The sequence below is a fragment of the Capra hircus genome, chromosome 17 (assembly GCF_001704415.2).
Source record: "Capra hircus breed San Clemente chromosome 17, ASM170441v1, whole genome shotgun sequence".
In the NCBI taxonomy this organism is placed as follows: Eukaryota; Metazoa; Chordata; class Mammalia; order Artiodactyla; family Bovidae; genus Capra; species Capra hircus.
In genome coordinates, this window is record NC_030824.1 from 23,366,743 (window position 1) to 23,388,688 (window position 21,946).

Consider the following 21,946-nt stretch of genomic DNA (forward strand, 5'->3'; position numbering starts at 1 on the left):
TATAAAACAGAAACAGACTCACAGACACACAGAACAGACTTGTGGTTGCTAAGGGGGATGTAGGGGAGGAGAAGGGGTGGACTGGGACTTTGGGATTGGTAGATGCAAAGTATTGCATTTAGAATGGAAAAACAATAAGGTTCTCCTGTACAGCACAGGGAACTATATTCAACATCCTGTCACAAGCTATAATGGAAAAGAATATAAAAAGAACGCCTGTATGTATGCAACTGAGTCACTTTGCTGTGCAGCAGAGATTGGCACAACACTGCCAATCAAACAAACCTCAATAAAAAAGAATACGTGGCACAAATGAGGAGATGACAGAATGATATCCGATTTAAATACCTCTCAACAAACACATCATGAGCAAAAATAAAAACGAAAATATACAGCAAAAGGTCCATTTAATGACAATTCCCCTAAAAACAAGTAAAGTTTTTTCCAGTCCAGTCAAAGGTGAAATGATGCAACTTTCTCTAGAAAAGGGACTCAAAACGCTCCAAATACAAAAGACTGGGGAGTCAGGACCATGAAGACTTTTAAGTTCCAGAGGAAGATGCTCACAAGGTACTAGCATAAAACTCCTCAGACCACATATGTTTGAATGCAATTTTAATGCAATTCATTCACTTCCACTCAAGAATTAGAGAGCATCTCCCAATATTCAGAGCAGCACTATTCACAATAGCCAAGACATGGAAACAACCTAACTGTCCAGCCACAGATGAGTAGATAAAGAAGATTGATGTATATAAACAAAAGAATATGCCTCAGCCACAAAAAGGAACCGAATTTTGCCATTTGCAGCAACACAGAAGAACTTGGAAGGCATTACGCTAAACGAAATAAGTCAGACAGAGAAAGACCTATATTGTATGATGTCACTTATATGTGGAATCTAAAACAATACAACAGACTAGTGAATAAAACAAAAAAGAAGCAGACTCATAGATCTAGAGAACAAACTAGGGTACCAGTTGGGAGAGGTGGTGAACAGGCGATACAGGGGTAAGAGAGAGGGAGGTATGAAGTATTGGCTGTAAGGTAGGCTCAAAGACTTACTGTTACAACATGGGGAATATAGCTGATACTTTGTAATAACTGTAAATGGAGTGTAACTGTTTAAAATTGTTTAAAAAAGAAAAGAATCATGAGCATCTACACACTGCCTAGCACTCTTCTTATCTTGGGAAACATGGGGACTGGGAACATTCACTTTCCTGAAAGACTTTACAACATAATTGCTAGGGAATTATTTATCTTTTGCATTTAGTAACTAAGTGATTGTATTAAGAGCAAACATTTATTGTATGCTTGACTTCACTGGGCACTCTTCCAGGGCCTCCTGAATTATCACCGTCTCTTACATCAACCTTATGAGTATTATCTCTTTCACCCTTTGTAGATGAGGAAACTGAGCCAGAGTGAAATTAAGCAAGGATGCATAGCTAATAATGGCAACTGACTCCAGTGTTCTTGCCTGGAGCATCCCAGGGACAGAGGAGCCTGACGGGCTACAGTCCATGGGGTTGCAGAGTTGGACATGAGCAACTAAAGAACAAGAGCTGGTAAGAGGAGACTAAGATATACGTATGTTTTATTTTGCTTCCCAGGAGGCTCATAAAGATGAACACAGAATGGAAAACAGGTGCCAGGATGAGGAACCTCTCTGAGCCTCAGTTTTGTCATCTGGAAATGGAGAAGGATTGTTTCAAATCCTGCTCATTGCCTTGCAATATTTAATCTCTTGTTGTTTCCTTGTAACAGAACCTGAGCAAATGTGCCATGCTAAAAAGTAGACTTCCAACTAAGTATGCCCATATAACCAAGTTCTTATTCATTGGATACACACAGAAATATTCTGTTGGCTTCTTATGACGACTTCTTGAAAGGGAAAAGGAATGGATCCTATTCTATATCTCTTCCTTTTTCTGGCTGGCAGAATACGGATATGCTGGCTGGCATCCCAGCAGCCATTTTGGGCCATAAGGTAACCATAAGGATAGAATGTATGCCTTCGACTGCTGAAGCAGAAATAAAGATGAAGACTGAGTCTCAGATAGCATGGGGCAAAGTACCAGCCCTGCACTACAAACTTTAAGAGTTCTTTTACATGAAGGAAAAACACACTTGTATTAAAGTGACTACTGGCCAGGGTCAAGTGGAGTGAGTAGGGAGGGCAGGTTAGGGCTTGTTTTCAGCCAAACGCAATTCCTAACTGATAAAAACTGAGATTCTTCTAGCTCTGCCATTACACACACTTCTACAATTACACGTACTGTAGCCAGAAAGGGTGATGCAAGGTGAGAACAGTTTGAGAGACCAGGAGAGGACAGAAAGTGGATTCATGTGAGCAGGGATTCATGTAGGTTATGAAGAACAGTGGGGTCTGAAACAGGCTGACAGTCTCGGCAGAAGAAATGCTGAACTCGGGAAACCAAGCAGACTGTCTGATGCTGAGCCAAGCAACAGGAGCCGTGCAGTGTATGGCTAACAGCTCATCAGACTAAAGGTGCTGAAAAGGGGAACAAATTCAAATAATTACTTATTCGAGACAAACAGTTTTGCCATTGCCAGTAACAGAACCACTAACAGCCTAAATGAATGAGCGCTGCTGTCACATATGAAATAATGCACCAGGGGAGATTTGGCGCCTTTAAAATATAATAAAAGAAATAGTTAATAAGAGCCCTTATCAACTGAAGGACCCCAACACCTTTACATCGCCTAGTGAACAGTATAATAACCAACTTAGTGTCACTAGGCAACTGTCCATGTTACCTTGTATTGAAAGATTGATTCTTGACATCCTTTCATGGCCCCATAGTAACACTTGTCAATAATTCCTAATAGATGGTGAGAGGGAGACATGAGGCTGTCAATCCTTCACTTCCAACAGTAAAAGTACTTTTGTAACATGAGGAAGCTCAAAGTACTCTCAGCAGACTCTCAATCCCAAGCATTTGCACTGTGATAACTCACATTAGGAAAATGTATTATTCTTTTGTAGAGAGACCCTGGGAAAAGGTGAGGCTAGACAAGGCATCGGTGTGTTTGTTGAGGTCAACCTGGGTGTTCAGTCTTCCCACATGCAATGTGGCCCATTGCATAGCAACCAGGGGGCAGGTCCTACCTAAGGATGAAAACCCATCTGTGTTCCATAAATCCGAGGAAACACATGGACTGACTTAGAGGCCTAAATCTTTTACAAGTTACAAATAGAAGGCCTGTGAATGGATTATAGCTAACCCTTTCCTAGACAAGCTTGATTTAAAATAAAATTAGCTCTAACAAGGAGTTGATGGTTCACACTAAAACTATATGTGTGTTTTCTGTTGAAAAGTCAGTAGGTCTTAAGAATTCAGAGTTTTCCTTGGCTTTCCTGCATGGCTTTTCTTGAATTTCCTGCGTGGCTTTCCTGTTAGCTAGGCCTTTTCACTGGGTAGGTATTTGTCAAGTCACTTGTTACGTTTTACTCAGATGCTGGATCTGTTTGGTCTCTGCAGGTATACATGTTTAAGATCCTTGACTAATCTCCAGTGTATCATACACACATCTTGATAAAATCATCAGTACTTTTCTTATAGTGGAAGACCCAAATCTAATGCCTGGATTTTGATTATTTTCTAAATAATATTTTAAAGATATATATGAGTATGTGTTTAGAATCAGCAATTTGCAGTAACTTTGTCAGCTTTCCCTGACCTTGGCTCTGGGCTCACTGACATTTTCCCAGTGTGTTTAGGTCATGTGTGTGATGCTTTGCCTTTCCCTGAGGTCTGTATTAACAGCCCAGGGCAGGGACTTTCTTACCATGGCCAATGGGATGACTCCGATCAAGTCTTTCTGACTCACGTAGATCTTGGAGACACCCAAGTCAGATGTGATGTCTCCTGGATATTCAACCTGCCATGTGACAAGCTGCGTGGCCGGCGGGTCACTGGGTTCTTCGATTTCTACGTCGATCTGCATGACTTCATAGGAGGCACCATTTGCACTGGACAGAAGGAGAGAGAAGGAGAGAACAACACTGAGGGCTGGGTGGGCGTGCCTGGCAGGCAATAGACAATTTCCATGCGCACTTATACTGTCGTTCAAAGAGTCTGTCGGAAAAGCAATCTTCAATGACCATGGACAGATGAATGGACAAAGAAGATGTGATATATGCACATATATAATCTACATGATATATACACATATTTACATATAATAGAAAATTACTCAGTCATAAAAAATGAAATAAATGCTATTTGCAGCAATGTGGATGGACCTAAAGATTATTATACTAAGTGAAATATGTCAAAGACAAATATCATATGATATCATTTATATGTGAAATCTAAAAAAAAGATATAAATGAACTTGTTTACAAAACAGAAATAGACTCACCGACATAAAAAACAAACTTATAGTTACCAAAGGGAAAGGGGTAGGGGAGGGAGGAGAGATAAATTAGGAGATTTGAGATTAACAGGTACACACTACTATATATATGATAGATAACTAACATGGATTTACTGTATAGCACAGGGAACTATATTCAATATCATGTAATAATCTATAATGGAAAATAATCTGAAAAGAATAGATACATATATAACTTAATCACTTTGTTGTACACCTGAAACTAATACAACATTGTAAATCAACTATATACCAATGAAAAAACAAAGGAAAAAAAATATTCAATATCCAAAAGAACAGCCTTTAAGAAGATTCACAGCCTTGGCCTGGCTTTAAACACCATTGCTCAAGCTTCCCAGCCCTTGTTTCTTGTGAGCTGCTCAGAGTCCCCAGAACAGGTGTTTGTGGATGACTACATGAAGTGCTGATTGAATTTCCTAAATCTTTCTTCCCTGAGCTCCATCTCAGAGGACAGGATTCTTTCTCCCACTCCCAGAAGTCTCTTTGCTGCCTATATTGGATTTTCCAAAGCCACAGTCCCTTCAAGTTGGATGCACAGAATTTTAAAGGTGTTTGAGGGTGATGTGGCTTTTTATTTCTGGTGGGAATGAGAAAGAAGTGCAGAGAATCAGAGATGAGCCGCGAACAGAAGACTGGGGCTGTGGGACCCACATGGATGAGCAAGGAGAAGTAGCCAGATGTTACCTGGAAACAGGAGTGATTATGACAATGATTAGTTTTCGGACATCTTGGGTTTTCTGTAAACACGTATCTGAAAATGAATTCAAGTCAGAATATCAGGATGATTTTTTTCAGCTATCTTGGTTAATTTAATTCACTGGCTACCTCTTCTTCTTTTTTATAGTCGGCTTTTATAAAACGTCTGCTTTTCTAAGTGACAGGTGAAAAAGATGCAGATATGGTGCCAACCACTCCCTGAGGGAAGATGTGAAGAAATACAGGTGAGGGTTCACCAAGGAGGCAGCAAGGAGAGAGGTTTTTTGACCCTATGTGACCAAAGCCACTTCCACCTATCAGATCTGTCTCTAGAGACTGGAATTTCACATAATTGCAAAAATGATCACTGACCTTGACATTTAAGAGGACAAAAATTGGCCTTTAAGATATGAAAAAGCTATTGAAATATTTATCATACCATCAGACCTATGCAAATGTATCAATAAGAAGCTCGGAGATAAATGGTGGGGAATTTGGAACATGGGGAGGAGGAGGGCAAGAAAGAAAAGGAAGATCAGAAGATCTTCCCAAAGAGAGAGCACCAGTCAGAGAGGTAAACTCCCTGCATGAGCAGCGGCCTCTCACATGGAACAGGAGTAGCTACAGTGAACCGTGGGCAATGGTGAGAACAAAATGGCACTGGCTTTTATTTTATGTAATTAGTTAATTTATTCTTCATTTAAATTTTCTAGTTTTCATTGGAGTATCATTGATGAACAATGTTGTGTTAGTTTCAGGTGTACAGCAAAGTGAATCAGTTATAAATCCATAATTTGAAAAGATACAAGCACTCCAGTGTTCATAGCAGCATTTTGCACAAGAGACAAAACACGGAAACAACATAAATGCCCGTTTATCGCTGACAGATGAATGGATTCGTGTGCATATATACAGTGGACTATTACTCAGCCATAAAAAAAGAACAAAACAATGCCATGGCAGCAATATGGATAGACCTAGAGAAGGCAATGGCACCCCACTCCAGTGCTCTTGCCTAGGAAATCCCATGGATGGAGGAGCCTGCTAGGCTGCAGTCCATGGGGTCGCGAAGAGTTGGACACGACTGAGCGACTTCCCTTTCACTTTTCACTTTCATGCATTGGAGAAGGAAATGGCAACCCACTCCAGTGTTCTTGCCTGGAGAATCCCAGGGATGGGGGAGCCTGGTGGGCTGCCATCTATAGGGTCGCACAGTCAGACAGGACTGAAGCGACTTAGCAGCAGCAGCAGCAGAGATGATCATACTAAGCGAAGTAAGTCAGAGAAAGACAAACATGTATTAGTTATATGAGGAATCTAAAAAAAGATGTTACCAATGAACTTATTTACAAAAGAGACTAGCACCTGATTTTTAAATCCTACAAGAATCACTCTCTCTTGGCTTCTGAAAGAAAGACGTTGAACTCTTTAAGAAACAAGCGGCAGTGATAAGAATTAGAAACAAATTGTGTCAGCCACTGTGGATTGATACCCTGTGTTGATTTCTTTTCCTAAGACACATGCCATTGCGTTTTCGGAACTCTGAACGACAGTTTCCACAAGCACAGGAAACTTGGGAAAGCGATACTAGAATGAATCTTGGTTTTTATATTTGGAATCTGCAAGCATTCCAGTATTCCTCTCCCATTCATGAAATGGGATAATCCTTCTTTTGGCTGTTCTGAGCTTTGCCTTCTATGTTTAATCACAAGGAAAGGGAAATTCACAGAGCAGAATTGGTCAAAGTTGAATTCAGAAACTCAGCTCCACAATGGAGGCACGTGGGAATTCCTTCAGAGTAGTAATTCCTTGTATGCAGTATTGTGACCCTGCTCCATACTTTTTACACTGTTCTCTTCCCCCCCCCCCCCCGCCCCCTGCCCTTCCAGGTGCCCTAACCTCAACAAAACTGAACAATTTCAGATTCCACTGGAATATGAGACTTTTCTTACCGCCACATCCTCACATTTTACTCAGAGTTCACTTTATCAGAAATACCTTTATAAATCTCTCCATTTGGTCAAATTCTTCCCATTCTGCAAGACCCATCTAAAATAACATCAGCAATATATATGTATTTTTTTACTTATTGGGATACAGTTGTTTTACAATGCTGTGTTAGTTTCTGCTGTTCAATGAACTGAATCAGCTCTAAGTATACATACACTCCCTCCTTCTTGGATTTCCCTCCCACCACCCCCTCATCTTACCCATCTAAGTCACCACAGAGCACCAAGCTGAGCTCCCTATACTATATGGTAGCATATACTTAGTCATCTGTTTTATGTATGGTGGTGCATATATGTCAATATCAGTCTCCCAACTCATCCCACCCCCTTTCCCCCAGCCCCATGTTCACCCATCCATTCTCTAGGTCTGCATCTCTATTCCTGCTCTGAAAATGAGTTCATCTGCACTGTTTTTCTAGATTCCACATATATGCACTAAAGATTTTTCTCTTTTGGACTTACTTCATTCTATATGACAGACTCTAGATCTATCTAGAATGAAATGACCCAATTTCATTCTTTTTCATGGCTGAGTAATATTCTATTGTATATATGTACCACATCTTTATCCATTCTCCAAAGAAGACATATGGATGGCCAAGCGGCACAGGCAAAGATGTTCAATATCACTAATTATTAGAGAAATGCAGATCAAAACTACAATGAGGTACCATTCCACACTGGTCAGAATAACAATAATGTTGAAAGTGCTCTATTTGCGTCTTCTAATTTTACTCCTTCAGTAATCTTGCACGGTTCTCCTATCAAGTCTGATTTTCTCTTTGCCCTTAGATCCCTTGCCTGGCCAAAGGATAAAGCAAACAGTTTCTTTTGAACTAACTTTCCTCTCTTTGATTTGCTGATGAAAACAACCTAGGTTGGAAACTCTTAACCTGGCAGCTGGAGCAAACTCTAGGAAGGTCATGTATTCTGAAATTGTGTGTTTTTCTTGAATGATTCCTTCGCATGCAGGAGTGTCTCAGTATTTCTGAGGCACTAGGGTGTGTACCAGGTCCTTGACAGTTTTCTCTGTAAATTCTGCATATGGTGATCTAGCTTTGGAAGAACTCATCTTGTGTGTCTTAGCAAATCACTGGAAATTTGAATTTTAATAACTTTTTGGAAATATTTAGCACTTGAGAGTTTCCAGAACTCTTCCATACTTGGCAATATTTATCACTTCTTTATGTTTAACTGGAAAGCTAAGGACTGTACCTTTGCAGTGGGAGTGTTTGGGTTTTAGCCTGAAATACTTTGAAAAGAGTAGTCATCCTTAGCCTGCTTCCAGAATGCCTAGCGCAGAGGACCACACCTGGTATCTACTGTGTTATAGGAGACAGACAGAGTATTGTGAAGTAGAAGCTTATGAAATATGTCTGCATATATCGTATGCATTGTTTCCCCACTTTACCCAGGGATTAGAAATACCTGGGGAGAACTTCACAAATAAACTAATGACCAGGCAACACTCCGAGTTCTGATTGTTTCTGAGTGGGGCAAGGCACAGATTTTTTCTTTTCTCTTCTTTGTTTTTTCTTTGTCATTTCCCTTTCTTTCTCTTTCTTTCCTTCCTTCTTTCTTCTCCTCCTTCACCCCTTTCCCTCCCCTTCCTCCTTCTTCTCTCTCTCCCCTCCCCTTCCTTCCTTCCATCCTTGCTTCCATCTTTCTCTCTTTCCTTTTATCCAGGTCATGCTATTATGCCACCAGATCATGAGCAACTATGTTAGAAGTTTTAAAATTTAATCATATGGATACCCACAATCTTGGAAATATTTTGTATATAATGGTATTTGAAATGGAATGTCCTAACTGAGCACATTTGGGAAATATGGTCAGTAAAATCTGTGAAGACACAGATGAACCAAGAAGAAGAAACATTCAGGGTTTCCAATGTCCATCAGTGAGAGAATGAGGAAGGAAGAGAACAGAGCTCCAGGAAAGGGTGCCTGGGGGTCTGGAGCAGCGTAAAGCGTTCAGATGCCACTTTCAGTGGCCCTAGACCCAGCCCAACCCATTGTGTCTCCTTCTCCTTCCCTCAATGTTAGCCGCTCAGTCGTGTCTGACATTCTGTGAAACCATAAACTGTAACTTGCCAGGTTCCTCTGTCCATGCAATTCTCCAGGCAAGAAAACTGGAATGGATAGCCACTCCCTTCTGCAGGGGATCTTCCTGATTCAGGGATCAAACCCAGGGCTCCTGCATTGTAGACAGATTCTTTACCGCCACCAGGGACGCTCCCTCCCTGCAGAGACCAAGTTTAATAATTAGCAACAGGGATGGGCAACGCTTTATGTGTGAACTCCATCTGGAAGGCAGTATTGCTGTCGAGTTTGAGCAGAGTTTGCATGGAAGACAGTGCAGTCACCCGTGGAGAGGCTCAGTTCTGGATCACGGACCTCAGAGCACTGTGGGCATGGAGCTGCCTGCAGGTTTAGATTCTTTCACTGGTGTGGCTCCTACCAGCCCAGGAAGCCAAGAGCCACCTTCCTGCCCTGTCTTGCTTGCAGCTGTCCTTTGCACACAAGACAGAAATGGAAGCAGCGGTGTGGTAATGCACCCTCTCAGGGACTCCTCAGATCCCTACTGACTGGTTCCACCTCAGTTGGCTTGGAGGCATCTCTTAATAGTTCTCTTCCACAGAGAAGTTGAATAATATATCCTTGATTTGAAGAACTCTTCTTATTTGTCCATAGCTTCCCCCTACATGGGCTACTTGGTGCATTGGGTTCAAAATCTCAGCCTTTAATTTCTTAATTTTTAAAAAGTTTTATTTATTTATTTTTGGCTGTGTTTGGTCTTCACTGTCACACTCGGGCTTTCTCTAGTTGTGGCGAGTGGGGGCTACTCTTTGTTGCAATGCACAGACTTCTCATTGCAGAGGCTTCTCTGGTTGCAGAGCTTGGGTTCTAGTGCATGGGCCCAGTAGTTCTGGTGCATGGTTTAGTTTCCCCTCGGCACGTGGGATCTTCATAGACCAGGGATCAAATCCTTGGCAGATGGATTCTTCACCATTGGATCACCAGGCAAGTCCCCAAATCTAAGCCTAGCTAAGCAATAAGGACCCACTGTGTAGCACAGAGACTGATATCCACTATCTTGTAATAACCTCTAATGGAATCTAATTTGAAAAACATTGAATCGCTATGCCGTACACCTGATACCAACATATCGTAAATCAACCATACTTTAATAAAAATCTAAGTGTTTTTCACCTTTAAATAAAGACACATGGTGGTTGACATAGCCTGTTGTTGTTCAGTTGCTAAGTTGTGTCTGACTCTTTGCAACCCCATGGACTGTAGTCCGCCAGGCACCTTTGTCCCTGGGATTTCCCAGGCAAGAATACAAGAGTAGGTTGTCATTTCCTTCTCCAGGTTATCTTCCTTACCCAGGGATCGAACCCACGTCTCCTGCATGGAAAGGTGATTTCTTTACCTCTGAGCCACCAGAGAAGCTCCGCCATAGCTGGAGGCTTCCCCAGATTTAAGGAAAAGAAAATACCCTTTCAGAAAACAAGGCTCTGGGTCAGCTCAGACAGTCAATGACTACATCCTCCAGGATCAAATGGAACCACCCCAGCGCATCCCAAGGTCAAAGAAGGGCATCACTTTCAAGCAAAAAGAAAATCTTCTTTTGGATGGACATGCTTCTTTACCCAAAGTGATGGAATAATTACCACTTACTGAGTATTCTGAATGTGAGCTGTTTTAAGGGCATTTTATGTCTTACCTCTTGCTATCCTCACAGTATTCCAATAAATAGCAGTTATTTACTTCCAATTGGTGGATGAGGAATTTGGGGTCAAGGAGGATAAACCATCTTTCCAAGGTCACCGAGCTACTGAGAAAAAGATCCAAGAGATCTGGGTACAGGATGCCCAGTTTGCATCCCTGGGTTTCAAACCCCTATCTCTTTTTACACTGCCAGGACAGGTATGCTTATTAGCAACAAAGATCAGTAAAACAACTTTTCAAACCCCAAGAGAAACACAAGTCAAGGCATTACACAGGGCTTTCTCAAGACCCCAAATTGGATGCTTTGAGTGAATTCTGTAAAACCAAAGCTGGAACATTTTTTTGTAACAAGATGCTTTGAGATGAGCTTGCCTTTAGGGTCTTCAGTCAACTATTTTAAGTTCCACAATGTGTCCATAAATCAGAACAGAGATGCGGAAACGAGAGCATTAGATACGGAGGCCTACCATCATCATGGGCTTCCCTGGTGGCTCAGAGGTTAAAGCGTCTGCCTGCACTGTGGGAGACCTGGGTTCGATCCCTGGGTTAGGAAGATCCCCTGGAGAAGGAAATGGCAACCCACTCCAGTACTCTTGCCTGGAGAATCCCATGGAGGGAGGAGCCTGGTAGGCTACAGTCCATGGGGTCGCAAAGAGTCGGACAGAACTGAGTGACAAACTACTACCACTAAAATCATCATTTGGAGAGATGAGAAACCATGTCGACACGGACCTCCCAGCATTAGAACAGTTAGGAGCTACATATTTGAGATGCAAGTCAATGCATGTTGGAGTTACCTGTATTTTTTTTTCCAGTTTAGAAAATCAACATATTATGGTAAAAAAAGAAAAAAAAGTGTGCCAACGATCAGAGTGTATTCTGTAACCAACCACGTGGACAACTGGTTTTCACCACAAGCGTGAGTGTCCTGGGTGATATGGTGGGGTGGATGGGGGGAAACAGAGAGTGAAATTTCATTTGCAACTTAGGTTTCTTTTTCCCAGATGGCACTCTATAAGATAAATGGGTAAAACTGCTAGAAACAGAGGAAAGCTGGAGAGAGGGTGCATTTAGTAGCTGAATGACTACCCTTAGGAAACTGTTCGAGATGAGTTCTAAAAGCTCAGGACACTTTCTAGAAGTCATGTGAATGAGAGCCACTTATGACCAGAGAGCAAATGGTGATGGACAGTGTCAGGGTTCCAACCAAGTCTCCTCATATCTCTGCATCATTTCCACATGCCTTACTCCTGGCTTCTAATGCTTTTTTTTTTTTTTTAATTTTACTTTTTTTAAAATATTATTTACACAATTTTTAAAGGTTACTTTCTATTTATAGTTATTACAAAATTATCAACCATATTCCTTGTGTCATCCAGTGAATCCCTGAGCCTATCTTACACCCGATAGTTTATACTACCCACCCTCTCCTTCTGTTTTGCCCCACCCCCTTCCCTCTCCCCCCTGGTAACCACTAGTTACCAGTGGTAACTAGTGACTGCTTCTTTTAAAAATTATATTCACTAGTTTGCTGTAAATCTTTTTAGATTTCAGATATAGGTGATATTATATATTATTAGGAGAAGGAAATGGTGACCCCCTCCAGTATTCTTGCCTGGGGAATCCCATGGACAGAGGAGCTTGGCAGGCTCCACGGGGTTGCAAATGAGTCAGACACGACTTAGCGACTAAACAACAACAACATACAGTATTTGTCTTTCTTTGACTTATTTCACTAAGCATAATACCCTCTAGGTCTATCCATGTTGCTGCAAATGGAAAAATATCATTCCTTGTTATGACTGAGTACTATTCCATTAGGACTTCCAGGTGGCACACTGGTAAAGAATCTGCCTGCCAGTGCAGGAGATGCAACAGACATGGGTTCCATCCCTGGGTCAGGAGGATCCCCTGGAGGAGGGCATAGCAACCCACTCCAGTACTCTTGCCTGGAGAATCCCATGGACAGAGGAGCCTGGCGGGCTATAGTACATGGGGTCTCAAAGAGTCGGACACCACTGAGCATGCACACTTACACTGAACCATTCCATCGCATGTATGGACCACATCTTCCTTATTCATTCATCAGTTGGAGGCCACTTAGGTTGTTTCCATGTCTTGGCTATTGTAAATAATGTTCCCATGAACACTGGAGTGCATGTATCTTTTCAAAATTACTGTTTTTGTTTCTTTCAGACTTATACCCAGGAGTAGAATTGCTGGGTCATATGGTAGTTCTATTACCATTTTTTGAGAGCCTTCTATACTCTTTTCCACTATTGCTGCACCAGTTTACATCCCCACTCACAGCGTAGGAGAGTTCCCTTTTCTCCACATCTAAGTGCTTTCATTTGTAATGATATCTACCTGTGACTTTCCCTGGATGGCTTTTCTTGAGTTTCTGGAGCCATCTTGCCCACAAGTACAAAGGGCTGCACGTGCTGTAGAGATCACTACCCTTGGAGGTTGGCCTTGGGCGGAGCCTGATGGTGCAGAAGGTGAGCTCTCACCTCCAGCCGAATCAGTTGGAGGCATTGAGCATGCTCCATGGGCTCCCTATGGGGTTAGGCTAAAACCACCCTGCACGTGACTTCAAAAACAGCACAAGTGCCTGGGCTCTTTTCTTCTTCTACTCTCCCTGACCTCTTATTGATTTATGGGGGATATTTCCTTTATAAATCACACACAGTCTTGTCTCAGGATCTGCTTGTTGGGAAACTGAAGGAATTTTTCAAGTAAAGAAGACACCACAGGCAAATGACAAATGATATGTAGATGGTTCTTTCAATGAAAGAGACATGAGGAATGAGTGAAGGGGTGGAGGAGCCATTAGTCCAGGCACTAACCCTTTCCAGCTCCACCTGCAAGTATCCTTCTTACCAAGCCAGTATTTGTCTGCAGTGGCATTTTGGAACTTTGTGTCAAATCCAGACACGGGCAACCAGATGTCTCCTAAATGCAAGTGCCATGGACTTCTTTCTCCTTCCCTTCACATCTCATGTTCAAGATTACAATAAGGCTATTATTTTTTTAAAATTGTTTTTCTCAGACATTATCACAGGATGAAAGTTTTCTATTACTAACATCTTTTTTCTAACTTTTTCATTAACATTTCAGAATAAAAACTTCTCATTAGGAGGAAAAATAGACACGATCCCTTTAATGTATGTACTTTATAAATAGGGTTTCCCTGGTGGCTCAGTGGTAAACAATCCACCTGCCAATGTAGGAGATGTAGGTTTGATTCCTGGGTCGGGAAGATCCTCTGAAAAAGGAAATGGCTACCCACTCCAGTATTCTTGCCTGGAGAATTCCATGGACAGAGGAGCCTGGCAGGCTACAGTCCATGGGGTCACAAAGAGTCAGACAGACCGAGCAATTGAGCTTGCACGCACTTTATAATGAAGTTTTTGTCCCCATAAATCTGTCTTCTCACGTTCTCTGTTTCTACCTTATAATACTCTGAGGTTGGGTAACCGGGGTACTTCTGGAGTAGCAAAATGGGAAGCTTGCAGCTTGAACCAAATTATGCTGCATTTCCTCCTTTTACCTACGCTTTCTTGCTTTCCCTGCCAATATTTACTTTATTCATTCATTCACTCAAGTGATATGTCAGGAATTCTTATTTGTTGGACACTGCTGGGTGATAGAGATGCAGATACAACAGTTAGCTTATAAAGATGGAGATCCACTGGTTGCCCAGGCCAAGCTGATTCTAACTAAACATCTTCTTCGACCTCCACATGCACTGACACCATTTTAGTAGCTTGACTTCGACTGGAGTGGAAATATTTTCTTTTCTAAAATTTTTTATTGGGGTAGAGTTGATTTATAATTTTGTGTCACTTTCTGCTGTACAACAAAGTGCATCAGTTATGTATGTATATATACCACCCCCTCTTTTAGATTCTTTCCCTGTATAGGCCATTACAGAGTGTTGAGTAGAGTTCCGGGTGCTGTACAGTAGGTGCTTATTAGTTATCTATTTTATATATAGTAGTGTGTATATGTCAATACCAATCTCCCAATTTAACCCTCCTCCGCTTACCCTCTGGTAACCATAGGTTTGTTTTCCTCATCTGTAACTCTATTTCTGTTTTGTAAATAAGTTCATTTGTACCCTTTATTAGATTCCACATGTACATGGTGTCGTATGATTATTCATCTTTATCTGTTTATTTCTTTCTGCGTGACAGTCTCTAGGCCCATTCATCTCGCTGCAAATGGCATTATTTTCTTCCTTTTATGGCTGAGTAATATTCCATTGTATATATGTACCAAACCTTCCCTATCCATTCCTCTGTCAACGGACATTTAGGTTACTTCCATGCACTGGCGATTATGCAGAGTGCTGCAATGCACATAGGGGTGCATGTATCTTTTCAAATTATAGTTTGCTCCAGATCTACTGCAGAATACTCCAGTCTTCTGGCCTGGAAAATTCCATGGACAGAGGAGCTTGGCAGGCTAGAGTCCATGGGGCCACAAAGAGTTGGGCACAACTGAGCACACATATACTGGATATATGCCTAGGAGTGGGACTGAGAGATCATACAGTGACTCTCTTCTGCTTTTCAAGGAACCTCCATACTGTTCTCCATAGTAGCTGCACCAATTTACATTCCCACCAACAGTGTAGGAGGGTTCTGAGGTTGGGGGGGAATAGTTGCACCATGGAAACTGGCAAATGTCATAATCCAGGGTTCCCTCTTAGCCCCCAAAGAGCAGATGGATGAAGATTCTTGCTCTTTCAGAGCACACATTCTAGTGAGGAAGATGGATATGAAATAAATGATCCAGTCAACAAATGTAAATTAGCCACTGTAAGAAGAGGTGGGAAACAGAAGCAGCTGGTGAGATGAGAGCTATGTTAGAGGACCCTGCTGTACTCAGGGAGATAAGGATGTGTTCCCTGGTGTAACAAGCCTTGGCCTGCGATCTCCAGGCCAAGTTCCAGGCTGGTTTCCAGACAGAAAGAACTGTACATACAAATGCCCTGAGCTTGGAGGGAGCAGGGTGGGTTGAAGAAAAGAAAATAAACCAGTATGACTGGAACATGCAGAGGGCTTGGAACTGAGGCTGAGAGATACAGCTTAAGGGTGGGTAGAGGGAGAGAGTCCTTGTAGCCACATTCAGAGTTGTTGTTTATTTTTTTTTTTCAGAGTCAGCAAACTATGGTCGGTGGTCAAATCCAGCCAAAGCTTGTCTGTGCATAGATCCTGGGCTAAAAGCAGCTTTGCCATTTTTAAATATTGTTTAAAAAGAAACAAGATTATACAGGCTAGAAAGCATATCGCCCACAAAGCCAAAAATATTTACTATCTTACCCCTTATGGGAAAAGTTTGCAAATCTCTTTATCATAAGAGAAATGGGAAATTATTAAACCTTTAAAAAACAATAAGCTAACATTGATTTCAATATGTAAATGCTTAGAAATAATCATCACTGGAAGATATTAGGTGGTGGGGAAATATTTATTCCCAAGGATGAAAAATAAATTTGGATTTAAGAGTTGATCTGAGGCTATTCTGAATGAGAAAAACAGGAAACGAAAAAACACAAGTGTATGTACAAGCCCTGGAATAAAAACTGTATACCTAGGATAAGAATTCACAGACTAGACTTCTTGTTATAAGATAGCTTAAAAAGTACAGAATCACACAGAGAATTATATTCAATACCCTATGATAAAACATAATGGAAAAGAATACGAAAAAAAAGAATGCATATGTATGTATACCTGAGTCACTTTGCTGTATAGCAGAAATTAACACAATCCTGTGAGTCAACAATACTTCAATATTAGAAAAAAGTACAGAATGATCTTAATTGAACTAGGAGCAATAAGTCAAGCTAAATTATAGATCTCTGAAGTAGGGAAAAGTGAAAAAAAGTCACACCCTTTCAGATGAGTTATGAGTCCTACAAAAATGTCTGCAGAACATTAGAATTTCAAACTGCATAAGGGACATTCTTCATTGTGCGGAACCACCTGTCATTCTGGGCCCCACCTACAGGTGCCGAAAGCAAACCCCAGTCATCATAATGACTATTACTGTGCTAAACCACACTCAACACCCTCTAAAGAGAAGTACAGGCTTGCTGTGTGTCTACGATACTTCTGTATTTTTTCTGTCTTTAGGAAGTCCTTCTGTAAACCAGCTGGGGTTCAGAAATGGTTATTTCCTTTCTTTTCTTCCAGCTGCACATCCTATTTTTAGCACTGAAAGCCTTCATGCAAAAGTATGAGTGTAGGGTCAATGGGGAAGAAGTTGGGGAATGGATGAAACAAGAGGAGGTCTTTGGATGGGGGAGGCAGTGATTACTTGCTTATAATCACCATGTGGCGGGGGGCAGGTTCCCCTGAAACTCATGACCACACCTATCCTCTATCTGAGCACCCAAGGAAGGTTCCTGACCAGAGTATGCTGGGTGGGTTTGCAGTGCGAATGCAGATGGAGGGTGCTCCAGATCAGTCCATGATGGGTGGGGGTCAGGAAAGCCTGACATAAGGAAGTCAATCCATGAAGTGAGGACTCCCATGGAAAAGTGGCCATCACCTTCTTGATCAAGCCATTTCTGACCCCTCACCTGGATGCCTCCCACTGCAGAGTTTGGCTTTTGTCTTCATTTTTCTGATGACAAAGGTGACTTGTACAGTCTGCATGTCAGCATATAGCTCCTTCTTGGACAGGCCCATTGCTGGGGTCTGATGGAAGGGACTATAGGGGGTCAAGCATTCAAACCATGAATGGGTTTGTCTTTGTCTAGAAACACAAGTTTCCATGGTGGCTCAGATGGTACAGAATCCACCTGCAATGCAAGAGATCTGGGTTCAGTCCCTGGGTTGGGAAGATCTCCTGGAGGAGGGCATGGCAACTCACCCTAGTATTCTTATCTGGAGAGTCCCATGGGCAGAGCAGCCCGGCGGGCTACAGTTCATGGGGTCACAAAGAGTCGGACACAACTGAGTGACTAAGCACAGACAGAGAAACACAAATGAACGTTTGCAGTCAGGGCATCCAGGGGCACACCAGGACATGACACCTGCCAAAGCAGCCCTAGAGTCCCAAGTCTAAATAGGATTCCATCATAAGGGGGGTGGTTTGAAAACACCACGATGGCTACAGTGCTGAGAATGGATCCCAAGTGAATCAGAGAATACCAGGTAGACATTTAAAGAAATAAGGCTGTGGGAGAAAGAGACACACTGAAGCTTGGGTGAGCAGTGGGAATTTACAGGACTGAGGCTCATGGTGTATATATATGAATTTCTGTTGAGTTTTTTTAGTTTTTTTTTTCCATTTTATTAAATATTTTAAACTAAAATTTTTTTTATCTTGTACTGGAGTATAGCCGATTAACGACGTTGTGATGGTTTCAGGTGGACAGCAAAGGGACTCAAGCCATACACACACATGTACCCATTCTCCCCCAAGCTCCCTCCCACCCAAGTTGCCACGTAACATTGAGCAGAGTCCCCTGTGTTATGTTGCCCCCTGGTGGCTCAGACATAAAGAATCCACCTGCAATGCAGGAGACCCGGGTTCTATCCTTGGGTCGGAAAGATTTCCCTGAAGAAGGAAATGGCAACCCACTCCAGTATTCTTGCCTGGTGAATCCCATGGATAGAAGAGCCTGGGAGGTTAGAGTCCACGAGGATGCAAGAGTTGGACGCAATTTAGCAACTAAACCACCACCACTACCACCACCCTGCACTGTACAGCAAGTTCCTGTTGGTTATTTATTTTAAATATAGCGCTGTGTACCTGTTCATCCCAAATCTGTGTTGATTTTTTAAACTCCTGTTGACAGAGTCACCATCTTCCTGCCCAATGACTGTGAAGACACTAGTTACCACCTACTATTGCCGGTTTGCCCGAAAAAAGATACGCCACAAACACATTCACTGCTCCTTAGAACCACAAATACATGAAGGCATACAGACCAGGTTTCCCTACAGCAAGGAAGGGAAAATGAGGAAACAGAAGGCAGGGAAGATAGCAGAAGAAATACAAGGGCTCTGTGATGCCGTTGATGGAACTGCAGACCTCATTCGGTGATCTCTCCACAGTCAGCATCTGCATCCTAAATGTCCATCATAAACGTCACTGTTGTGTGAACTCTTTTATAGAGAATGGATAAACAACAAGGTCCTACTATATAATACAGGGGACTCTATTCAATATCCTGTGATAAACCATCATGGAAGGAATACGACAAAGAATGTATATATTTGTGTAACTGAATCACTTTGGTATACAGTAGAAATTAAAGCAAATATGGAAGTAAAATTAAATGTCATCACTCATTGCTATTTGTATATAGAACACAATCACAAACACCATGCAAATCTACTGCAAAGGGATATTTTTAATTTTTAAAAAACTGTCATATTTAATAAAATCCACCATTGGAGTTTTGAAGACAATTGCTTGCATTACTTTATTCACACATGAAATGATTGACAAACAAGGGCTTGGCAGAGTTAAACATGTTAAGGGAAAATATACAAGGACGATGACAATTTAGGAAAGTCGAAAACATATGATGTAACAAAGGCACAAGCTAAGTCTTTGAGAAAAGTTAATGAAAACCTAGATCACTTTTTAGAAATTGATCAAAAGTGAAAGAAGTTCCCCCTCCCCCAAAGATTACTTCTCCATTCAATGAACACTGGTTTCAGTCTTTATCTGAGAATAAGACCATCATTCTAACTTTTGCATATTTAAGGTGAAATCACCTGATCTTCTCTGTCTTAAGCTTCATTTATAAACTGTAAGATCCTAATCAAACACATTTTAAACTACTTTTACTATGACATTTCAACCTCTATTTGACATAGATAGACTTTCCTGGAAGTATAGTTGATTTACAAGGTTGTGTTAGCTTCAGGTATACAGCAAAGTGAATCAGTTATACATATACATTTATCTTTTCCAGGTTCTTTTCTTATGTAGATTATTACAGAATATTGAGCAGTGTTCCCCGTGCTATACAATAGATACTTATTAGTTATCTATTTTATATATAGTATTGTGTATATGACCTAGGTGGACTTAAAATTATTTTTTAAAGAGTACATATTGTCCTCAGCAAAAGAGGTTCCAATACTCATAGTAAAAGAGACTCGAGACTGAAGTGGGAGGAATAGAGGGTCAGAATCCATGAAGAGGCCCTTCCTCGTTGTCCAGCCGCTAAGACTTCATGCTCCCAATGCAGGGGGCCCAGGGTTCAATCCTTGGTCAGGGAATCAGATCCCACATGTGGCAGTGAAAACCTGGCATAGCCAAATTAAATTAAAAAATAAATACTAAAAAAAAAAAAAAAAAAAAAGAAATGGAGCCATTAAAAGTGTCTGCTCAGAATTAGGAAAGAAAGGCAAAATTCTCTCTGAAAGTGAAATGTTCTTGGAGTGATCCTAGAAGCGCCTCCTCCACCCCTCCTCCCATCAGAAAGTATTTTCCATACGTGAGTTGGAAGTGCTGCTGCAGATAAATACAGAAAGGAAAATACAGTAAGCTCTTTCCTCTCCACAGCCTGACATTTTCTTAAACATATTCACTTGCAGAGGGAGAGATAATTTATTTTATGTATATATTTTTGTTGGGAGTATTATTTTTTACTTAAAAAATCTGATTTCTAGGGCACAGACACATTAGCATCCTCGCCAGGACTGCAGATGGGTAGAGATCACAACTCGTCTGCATAAACAGGTAATGAGAATGCCATCAACTCGGTCTGCTCAGCGTCTCCGATGAAACCCTAGACTCGCTTTGGGCAGAACACACAGAACCAGAATACGGCAGAATTGGCAGGGAAGGGAAGCAACCCAGTTATGTGCAATTAACTCTAAATGTCTCAGTCTCTCCTCTTCGGGGGCTGGGAAGAGGGTCCATCTGAAACACCAGCTCTGTGCGCAGGTTCCTTCACCCTTCTAAGTCAGACTGACGATGGTCCACGGCACAGCTTTTCTCCCTCGTCTTTGCCCTCAATCATTCTTTAAAATATCTTTATATGTGGACCATTTTAAAAGTCTTTACTGAATGTATTACAAAATGACTTCTGTTTTATGTTTCTTTGGAATTTTGGCCACGAGGCACGTGGGATCTTGGTTCCTGGACCATGGATTAAACCTGAACCCCTCTGCATCGAATGGCGACATCTTAACCACTGAACCACCAGGAAAATCCTTGCTCTCAATAATTTTCAATGAAGAATATTTCCTCTGCAATCTACTGAATAGTACAGGAAACTAGACTCACTATCTTGTAATAATTTATAATTGAAAAGAATCTGAAAAAGAAGACATATATAATTTATATATATAACTGAATCACTGAACTACTGTGCTATACATCTGAAAGTAACCAATATTGTAAATAAACTACAGTTCAATATAACAAATTTTCAAATTAGTATTTCAAAAATTTAAAAAAAAATTTTTTCCTCCAGTTTAATGCATTTATTTGTTAAGAGAGCACACTAAGACTCTCTGCAGGCTATGTCACCAGACGGGTCAAAGGAAGACATTTTGGGATGAAATTCTTTGTGTCTTGACAGGGCTTTTAGTAACTCATCTTAGGGGTAGCGCTACAGCTCACAGGTGACGGCGAAAGAACTGTCTTCATCAGAAAAGCAAGGTTGGACTCCCTAAACAGGCACCTCTGACAGGTACTTTGCCTGCAAAATCTTAGCACAAAAATCTAACAACATCAGCTTGATCCTGGAAGTCATGATAAGCAGAGACAACTTTTCTTTAACTAGCCATGGTCTCTTTAAGCATGCAGCTGAATTTGTGGAGTAGAGTCTCCATTCATGTGAAAATGCAAACAGGACTATTAATTGATAGAGACTGGCTCTTCCAGTGGTTTTCTCAACCCCCATCTGACATGACAAATGAAAGCTGAGAGGCTCAGATGTTTTATTCTTTCACAATAAAAAATAATTCAAATTCATAACTAGTGAATTTCTCCTCTGCAAGCGAGGCTTCTGTTTCTTTAGGCTTAGCCAGTCGATTCCCACATGACCAAGCCACACCACATCCCATGATCAATTTGTAACTGTGCTCCAGCCCC

General features: G+C 41.4%; 1 protein-coding gene across 1 annotated transcript in view; it reads right to left on the reverse strand.

Moving 5' to 3' along the window:
• TMEM132D (transmembrane protein 132D) overlaps positions 1-21,946 on the reverse strand; it is an 891,916-nt gene that overhangs the window by 269,979 nt on the left and 599,991 nt on the right. Inside the window, exon 4 of the mRNA XM_018061413.1 lies at positions 3,817-4,000. Coding sequence (XP_017916902.1) covers positions 3,817-4,000 — 184 coding nt within the window. The remainder of the gene's footprint in view (positions 1-3,816; positions 4,001-21,946) is intronic.